Raw genomic sequence first — 9,393 nt, 5'->3', positions numbered from 1 at the left:
TGATAAAAAAGGCGTTGAATGGTTTCTTTCCGTATACGTTCGACATATGACAGGTAGTATAAACATTTTAAGTGTTTTGTTTAAAATAGAGAGAGAAATTGCTTATTAAACAACAAAATGCCCATTGTTTGTTCACCTTGTTGTGGTCCCTCATAACCTGACCAACGTAACATTTAGTTGGAAAGCAACATGTAAGGTTGTTAGGTGACAAACTACACTATTAAATCACATTATAAAAACACACAGTTTGTAAAACAAAAGTCAGCAAGTAAGCTTCAGTCGAATATGGCTGTTGTCCTGAGATAACATGAGTCTAGGGTTTAACTTTTCCTCACAGTTTTATCTGATGTCTGTTTTCCCTCAGGTTTCAACGTGAATTCACCCTCGTGCTCGTACCCTGACCGTCAGGTGAACTCGGTCAAATTAAGATAAGACTAAACTTTATGACTTATGAGCCAATAAACCAATTCAAAGATAATTGGGAATTTCAACAACAAAATTCATTTATGACATCACATCCATTCAGATTTATAGTTTATGTGTTGGAGGGCAGAGATAACATACTAATGCTGTTTTATAGATCACGTTAAATAAATTATTATTCAAACACTATTCAATTGTTTGATAAATTCACTATTTTAATGTGAAATAGGATAACAGATATACAATGTTTGTAGCAGTTTGTTTTAATGTTCCTCTATTTGCCATCATAATTGTTCATTTCTCCTTTAAGATTACATCCGTTGATACATTTGGTGTGGTGCTTTTTCCACAAATGACAGTATTTACTCGCTGCTGTTGTCAGGTGTTTATTGTGACGAGATAAGGAAATTCATTTACAACTTGTCACACGTTTATGGCTACACGTACCGTGTGATTTTGTAAAATCGTAAAAAAAATAAAGCGTTTTCTATGTACAATAGTGTATGACAAATCACATGTTCATGCACCAATATTCAATGGCATTTCAAAATTACATTTTTGTTTTTCAGAAGAACCCAGATTCAGAAAGCCAGCAGAAAATGTGAAGTGTGGGTTTATTCGGTCCGGTGGTTTCAGGTGGGTGACCATCGAAGCCTATGACGTCAATAGTAAGACCGCTGGTTTATGGTCAGCTGTTTTGTTGGACCAATTCGACAGATTGACCCGGGCAGGTAGAGCTTCTGGTGAAAATTCAGGAACTGGGAATTAAAATATGGAAATTAAAAGATGCACAATTTTTACATTATAAAGAAAATAATTTATAAATCTGTGTAGAAACAGTCTATGATCTATATCAAATGATAGATTTGTAGGATAGTTGAGTTTGTATTTTCTTTGGTTTAGGTGAACATCGGTACGGTGATCTGGGTTTTTTCACATTAAGGTTCTTGGAGCAGTGAGGATTTGTTTTTAATGAGATGAGTGATGGAACGTACTGGAACGTAAATGAGAGGAGGCAGGAGATGGTGAGTGTGTTGTGGGTTTGTCAGTGCCGTCGAAGGTCTGTGTCCGCCTTTAACTTCACTGCGTCTCCACTTCGCCCGTCTGTTCTGGAACCAGATCTAAACATGAGATAAATTAAATGCTGGACAATTGAGTGAAATGTAGAAAGGCTACACCTTCATTCAAAAAAAACTAGTCATAGTAAAATGTAGGCTAATATATAGATTATTAAATGTTTAGCTATTATCTTGAGGTAGAGAAAATGAGTGTCTGTGTTGTTTGTCAGCTAATCGTGTTTAGACAAGTTTCTTTAAATTTAGTGGAAGTTTCATAGACTTTAACCCTAATGCTTTTTAAATCAAGAAGGCAACAAATCATAATGTTTCTTTGTAATAGAAATATTGTTCTGAATAGTTTCCCTTTCCAGAATAATGTATTGTAAGCATTAGAGAAAACTGCTCACAAAAATAATGAGTAGTAGAATGAATGTTAATGTTGAAACACTTAAAATGTAAAACACAACCATACTTCAGAGGGTTAAATTTTGTTATTTTTTGTTTAGTTACGTTGTGACTGAAACAGAATGTGGTACCTGTACTCTCCCTTCAGAGAGTCGGGTCTGAGAGGCGAGCTGGTCTCTAGTATGAACATCAGGATAATGTGTTTCCTGAAAAACTCTTTCCAGTTCCTCCAGCTGCGCGGTCGTGAACGTTGTCCGTACTCTTCTGGACTGATGAACTGTCCAAACATGAAATTAATTCATCTTGTTTAATGAAAGGCAGGAAACTGATTTTAATAGCAGTTAAACACTCAGTTTTGACCCTTTAATAGAAAGTTTCAGTGCATTTGTAAAAGAGTTTAAGTGAAGAACAATAGATTACAGACAGTTAGATGAAATAAAAAGGTATTAATTATAAGATATTCATTATAAGGGATGTTTTCTTGATATTTTCTTAAAAAGGAAATAAAATGTACACAAGACTCAAAAGTTAGCACCATACTGTCGCATACCTGTGCATTGACTGATTTTTGTATCTTCTGCCTTGAGTTTTGTTGGTGTAGATCCAGATTTTACAGTTCTCTGTTCGCTTCTGTCAGGTGAGACAGTTTGAGATGGAGGTTTCTTCAGTATTTCCTCAATAGAATGTGACAGAATTTTAGTTTTGTTTGTGGAGGTCCTGATCTCACAAGACGAATTCTCCACCTGTTTTTCTAATTTCAGATCAACTATTTGCATTTTTCCGTCCTTGAATGTTATTTTTTATTGTAGATCCGTCTCTGTCTCCTTTGATAGTCCTTCGAAGTTTGTGGTGTTTCAGGGTGCGACAGTGTGTGTGTTTAGATCTTCAAGAGAAGGAGGAGTGTGGAGCCGAAAGTTTACTGTGTAACAAATCCATTCTTTGATAAATGTTCAACCTCGTCGCGAGGTGCATGTCTCTGGATTATTCACAGTACATCTGCATTTATTAGCATGTCTTATGAAAACTGGTGCTTATATAATGCACTGAATTACATTTACATTTATGCATTACATTTACTGTTTGAAGTTTATTGCAAACTGTAGGATAGATAAGATGTTTATATATTTAATATGTGACTCATTGACATAATTCAAATGAACAGTTTTATGTGATCTTTTTAATTTTTAGTTGCTCATATTTGAAAATATAACCATTTTTTGGTCATGTTTTTCATACTAAAATACTAGTGTTGTTTAACAGCAGCGACACCCGATGGTCAGCTGTGAAATTTCACTAACCTGCTCACCCAGGAATAGGTCACTCAAAATATGAAAATACTTTCGTCTACCCTCATGTCACCTGTATGACTTACTTTCAAAAGAAGATATTTTGAAGAACGCATGTAACCAAACAGCATTGGCCCCCATTGACTTCCATTATATGGACACCGAGACATTTCTCAAAAAAGTCAAAATATATTTATTTTGTGTTGCAGAGAAAAAGAGTCATATTACTTTTGGAAGACATGAGGGTAAATAAAGGATGAAAGTTTTCCTATGTTAGGGAACTATCCTTTTAGTCATTGTTTTTTGCATCAAAGTATAGCACTTTTTAGACTTTTCTGAAGTTGTTACATTTTTTACAATGTTTTTGCGGTTGTTTTACCCAAGTACAACCTATCGCATTGTTTTAAGTGTTATATCTGTACATAGAACAACAGACCTCCAAAGATGCTAGAAAATATTGTTGTCTAAATATCATATAACCCAGTTAACTTCACATTTTTGACACAGATTTGACTGTCAGTTTGCACTTAGACAGATAATTATTGATATTCATAGCAAAAGGCAACTATTTAGTAGATGCTCATTGCTTTTGCGGCAGATTTGACAATATATTTGTGCAGTCCCACCTTTTCACTATTGTAACCTCATGGGACCACAGTAAAGTGTGGTATCAGTAATCAGTTCAAAGACTCGCTGATATTATTTTCCAGAGCTGAATAATTCCTTTGCAACATAAGTATACATCCACACCCAAAGATGCACAGAAATCTCTCTATTCTGCCCCTCGTGCAGAATAAACTGGGGAGGGAGACGCACTCACCTATATTTCATCATTTCGAGTCCTCTCATCCGTCTCTGACTGACTCTGTGTGGCTTGTTCTCACTCTGTGTTACTCACATCTGGAAGCTCTTGAAAGGCTTTTTCACCCCAGGGACACTAGATGGCAGTGTAAGACATCAAAAGCAACCCGCTTTTATATGTGTGTATAATTCACAAAGCACTGGCATTCCATTACAATAAGTCTTGGGAGGACTTCTGTATTTCTCAAGGTTTGAATAAGCATTAGATTGATAATGTAATTTAAAGCAATAATCCACCAGACGCCATTTGTTTTATTGTGCAAGTCATATGCTGTTACGTGACTTGGGTTCTTTTGAAAGCCACATTCTTTAAAATGTCTGGCTGTGTTTCGACAGAAGATAGGGAGCCATGTGGGTCTTAAACAACATACGGGTAAATCATTTTTAATTTGAGGGTGAATTGCTCCTTTAGGTGCAGAACAGAACATATCTGTGCAATAACAGTAATAAACGGTTATGGTAATATGGTGGACAGGTGTTTTGCATCCTAGCTTTTATTATGTCATGTTTTATCACAGCAGGTATTGGTCATTATAAAACTTAGCATTCATTTATTTTGTTTTTCTCTGTGACACGTTTACATTTTCTTTTTCCTTCTCTGAATTTCCCTCGCTCTCTCCTCTCACAGTCGACCTTCTCAAGAACCTCTGATGTAATCTATATTTCTGAGAGGCGGGAGTTGTGCCAAATACCTTCTGCAGTCTGAGGCAGTAAATGGATTACACATTCAATTAACACACAATTCCTCCTGCACGCGCAACCTGACAGCCAATTTCCATTCCAACAGTGCTGAATGTTTTACCAACAGCAATATTTCTCTCTGTGCAGCACTGCTTGTCCTGACCACTCACTTCAAACTGAAGGAGCCACAACGGCTAATATCTTCATTTCTTGACACGGCAAGTTTTCTTCCCAAATACGGTTGCCAGACAGAATGCATGTGCTGATCTTTTCCATCCAATGACATCAAATGGAGATTGATGTGAATCTGGAAACTGGCATTAAACAAATAGTCTAGCTTTTGTCAATTCTATTGAAGGCATATATCACCTCTCAAGATTTAGCATGCAGTGAGAATAGTCTTAAGCTCTGTGTCGAGTTTGGTGGATGTGTCTTGAAAGCTTAAGGTTGAGCAAGAGAGAAAAGTTACATTTTAGTCAGCTCTCTCAAGCTAGTTGTGCTTTCATTTATGGAAAGAAGGTTTGGAGTGGTAGATATGCAATTTATGACCTTAAGGTGACCTTCATCCTTTTGAGTATGTGACTGACTGGAGAGGTAAGTCTGTGATTTATCAGATTCTATATGAAGAACAGAATGTTTAACATGCATTCTCCACACATGTGCATCTTTTTTTGACCGTCCGTCACCCCCGTAAAGGTCATATGACTCACAAATCCTGTTTTAACTCTTGGGCATCAAGCGGGCTCTGCTGGAGCTCTTGTGTCGTTATTGCATCACTAATTGTTCGATCCGGTGTCCTGTTCACTTCTTTGTTCTTTCTCCTCAATCCTCCATGGAAAGATCTTCATAGGAGCAAAAGCACTGCAGTCTCATTGTGCATTCACCGCCCTGTTCACACAGGGTTTGCTGCAGACTACTGGACTTCAAAAGTCTCAAATGGAAAAGTTTAAGTACGTCACTTAGCCCTTCAGATTATACACAGTCTCAAAGGTACAACTGCACTAATTATATACTGTACTGCTGTGTTTTATTGCTCGTAATTAAGGGCAAACAAACAGATTTTTATCTGTCGGGCAAGAGATGTCGTATACTGAGGGAAGGACCTACACTTAATATGTCACAGTGTGATAGAGACATGGCGGGCCAATGTGCAATCACCCACAACATTAGTGTATTGACAATGATTGCTTTCTTGAATAAATGAACATGCCATTGTTTTGTGTATTTAATATTGTTCTTGCCTTATCACTTACACATGCATGTTAATGCATGTCATTGCTTGATACGTGTGTCTTCGCATTTGTAAATAGAGGCGTCAAGCCGTCTTAAGATTTCGTGACAGCCATGAGAGAAAACCCTGCGGCCGTAATGGCGCTCATCTCCTCTTGATTGTGTTTTTCCAGGCGTCATTACCCGTCATGTAAATGTGGTGGTGCCTGAGGTAGCAGCAGTGCATTATGGATCATCCATGCGATAGCAGATCTGCAGAACTGCTCTTCTCCAAGGCTCTTCTACGTCCTAATAGTGCAGTGCATAACTGTGGCAGGTAAATGTTTTATAAAGAGTGTAAAAGAAATAAATTGCTTAAGTAATGTGGTTACTCTGTGAAGTTTGTTCAGTGAGTGAGTTGGAAAAATACCATTGTGACTGTTTAGTGAATTTGCCTATATGTGAGATGAGATGCTGAATATGGGAGTCAGCTGGATAACTGCATACTAGCTAAACTAAATCAAAACAGGTTAAATTTGCAAAGTAAAGGGAAAAGTGAGTTAAACAATTGATATCAAGATGAGCCATGATAACTCATCCGGAGAGCTTTATAGCTTTATAGAGACTGCAGACATGAGTGACAGTACAAAAGGGAACACTGTCAGGTCAGATTTAATCTGACTGCTTTCCACTTTCTGATCTGAGACAGACATTGTTTTTGGGCCCATTAACCCTGAAATGAAATCAGTGGAGTAAATCTCCTGCTACCTGCTCTCCTGTTCAATATCCAGGCAGCTGAAGGTCTCGGCTGGGGGACGGAGATGGTCAAACTGAAAGATGACAATACAATACAGATGAATTGAGCCGAATTTAAGGTTTGAAGAACCCTTAAGACTGGGACTTATACAATCATATTATAATTTATAGTTAATAAGTCTCATATTTAGAGGTTTGCTCTGATAATGTGACCTACAAACGTCATAATAACAGTCTTTTAGTGGAAAGGTCTGAACTCAAAGCCTCAGGGTTGTTTTGAGAACATGTGGCTCAGGCAAGCATCTGATGATGATGATAATGACAGAGACGGGTTGTTCATCAATAGCTGGAGGCATTCAGGGTTCAGTTTTCAGCGTCTTGTGTAGTTCTGACCAGAGAATGACATAACCTGTCCTACAGCAAATATTATAGAAAAGGGCAGCGCTGTCGGCTGGATGCTCCGAGTCAATCGGGCCATGAGTATTTGTGTGTTCCACTGGGACAGACAGATGCCTGAACATGAAAGATGCTTCTGGATGGATTTATGGAGTGTCAGACTGAAAAACGGGCATGTTTGAAAAATGACATTATCAAAGACCATGTAGTCTTATTTTTGTGTGGTGCTGCATGTGTATCCTTCTGTATGTATAATGTAATCAGTATGGTAATATCAGAATGTTTCGACCTGGATGATCTACTACATGTGAAGTATAAAACTAGATCAAGCTGAGTAGAATACTCAATCCCACAACGCACTTTGTCACCTTTGGTCAGTGTGACAGACGAAAAATCACAGATGAGATCTCTGTAATATCTCAATTATTTCTCCTATATATCAGCGAGATCAAATTGTTCTACCTATTTTAACCTTACAGTATAAAATCAATTAAACGCTCAATACTATTACACTATACCAATTTAACAGTTTTGTCTCTGTTTATATTTTTCCTTAGAAGAAACATCTGAGTTCAAAATCAAATGAAAAGTAAGACCTCCATTATATTTTCTGCTTAAGTGTTATAGAATGCAAAGCAATATTTTGAATGCTGTTGTGTTAGAGCATCTATGTATTTGACAAGTGTCTCATGTTTGCTTGGTTAGTTTCTGTCTGGCAAAATATCTCCAGACTGTTTTCATTTTTAAAAGGGTAAATAACCAAGTATAAATAAATAAATAAAGCAAGCAGTGTTCAGAGCTTTGCTGGGGAGAGAAACCCCATACTCGTCTTTGAGTCCTCATAGTCACCGACGGCTTTATTGTTTTTGCTTTCCCCCGACAACACTTGACAGTAATGCTACAGATACGATAGAGCGGTTTATGATGAACCTCACTATTGACTTTCATATAAGTTTGGCCTTTGGTCCTTTGTGAAATCCTGTCATGCAAGTTTTGTTAGGTGAATTCTTAAAAAAGAAAATCCAGTTTTTTAAGAGATTGAATGTAAATATGTAGGCTATTTCACATCTGCGCTTCTTCGTCGACGACCATTCATACTTAGCTGTGTATATTTCGACAATATTTCTTCGGCACTGAATTCTGTTACTCCCCTTTCACACAATTTAGTGCATAATTTGCAGATTTTCTTACAGATCTGTGCGAATATTAACAAATCATATTGCAGTTTGTGTGACCAAAGCACCTGCAGAGCTCTGCGCAGACTGTCTGGCCTCTGTAGCCCATGTTTGCTTTAAATCCGCACACATTACAGTGATAATTGTTGGGCGTTTTATTTCTAGCTAATTGGCAATCAACCTTGTGTGACTGTTCTTTACAGCTGCATTTGTAATTGCGATTTAATTGCATCAAATTCAGCTTCTCTTTTCATGCGGTATTTTCTGCGGAGATCTGTACTAACGTGTTCTGACACTTCGGAGAAAACAAAACAACTAGTGCAAAGGTTGAGTTGCTTGTGAAATATTTATTTTCTATAAATATATAAAATGGGTGACTTTGTCTACTAGTTCAGAATAGATGTGTACTTTTAAAACTGTTTAAAACCACAAGAAGCCGCATGAAAAAGGAGAACTTTTATGCTAATTCTACCAAAAAAGAGTGCAAAAGATGTTCAGATATTGTTTTGAGTTGTTTTGCATTTTTAGTCTAAATGTAATGAAGTGAGTCATACTCTTAAGAACATTACGGCATTTAGATGCATGTGAACTAGAAGCATTTATGCCACTGATATGAATGGACCATAATCTGACTGTACCGAGTGGACATAAGTAAATGGATGAAAGCTTAAGGCGCTCTGCCAGGTCAGTCTGGATATGAAAGTAAAAGGTGCTCAAAAGCAGATAAATATTTCAGGTGCCATTTACAGTAAAGTAATGAAGCGCTGTGGGGTCTCCACCTCCGTCTGAAGAACACAAACGCTCGAGTGAAAATGAGTGTGGAAAAATATTCTTTAAAAGAAAAGTAAGGAGTAGAGGGAGGCTGAGCTATTGACCCTATCATTCAGAGATTTATAAATGCATGAGGTCATGCGAATGTGTAGAACAGTGGAGCTCACAGATGCTAAAAACACGTCTGGGTCAAAGTTCATTCTGAAATTTAGATTTTATGGAGCCAAAAAGAATCTTTATTTATTCTGACATTTTTGTTTGTGTCATACAAAAATAATACCATGTATAGAGCGTGGATATTGAAGTACTTATGTTTGAAGTCATTGGCATTTTGATTTCAACTTTAAAACATTTTGACGTCAAGAAGTAAAT

The 9,393-nt window shown here is 37.1% G+C and overlaps 2 protein-coding genes across 2 annotated transcripts in view; one reads left to right on the top strand and one right to left on the bottom strand.

Annotated features, from left to right (window-relative positions):
* The first annotated feature begins 14 nt into the window (after positions 1 to 14).
* plekha5 (pleckstrin homology domain containing, family A member 5) overlaps positions 15 to 9,393 on the top strand; it is a 144,103-nt gene continuing 134,724 nt past the window's right edge. The window contains exons 1-8 of the mRNA XM_056747860.1: positions 15 to 53; positions 365 to 408; positions 993 to 1,059; positions 1,327 to 1,448; positions 4,662 to 4,743; positions 4,862 to 5,664; positions 6,118 to 6,260; positions 7,633 to 7,664. The gene's annotated coding sequence lies outside the window, so the exon portion shown is untranslated. The remainder of the gene's footprint in view (positions 54 to 364; positions 409 to 992; positions 1,060 to 1,326; positions 1,449 to 4,661; positions 4,744 to 4,861; positions 5,665 to 6,117; positions 6,261 to 7,632; positions 7,665 to 9,393) is intronic.
* Positions 1,044 to 2,786, bottom strand: LOC130420543 (intestine-specific homeobox). The gene is made up of 4 exons (XM_056747877.1): positions 2,437 to 2,786; positions 2,018 to 2,163; positions 1,419 to 1,544; positions 1,044 to 1,181 (listed from the first exon to the last, which is right to left on the bottom strand). Exons 1-4 carry the CDS (start codon positions 2,660 to 2,662, stop codon positions 1,086 to 1,088), a joined length of 594 nt encoding a protein of 197 aa, XP_056603855.1. The 5' UTR covers positions 2,663 to 2,786; the 3' UTR covers positions 1,044 to 1,085.

The sequence above is a fragment of the Triplophysa dalaica genome, chromosome 5 (assembly GCF_015846415.1).
Source record: "Triplophysa dalaica isolate WHDGS20190420 chromosome 5, ASM1584641v1, whole genome shotgun sequence".
Taxonomy (NCBI): Eukaryota; Metazoa; Chordata; class Actinopteri; order Cypriniformes; family Nemacheilidae; genus Triplophysa; species Triplophysa dalaica.
Note: the sequence above shows the minus strand (reverse complement) of the source record. Positions and strands in the feature narration are given on the sequence as shown.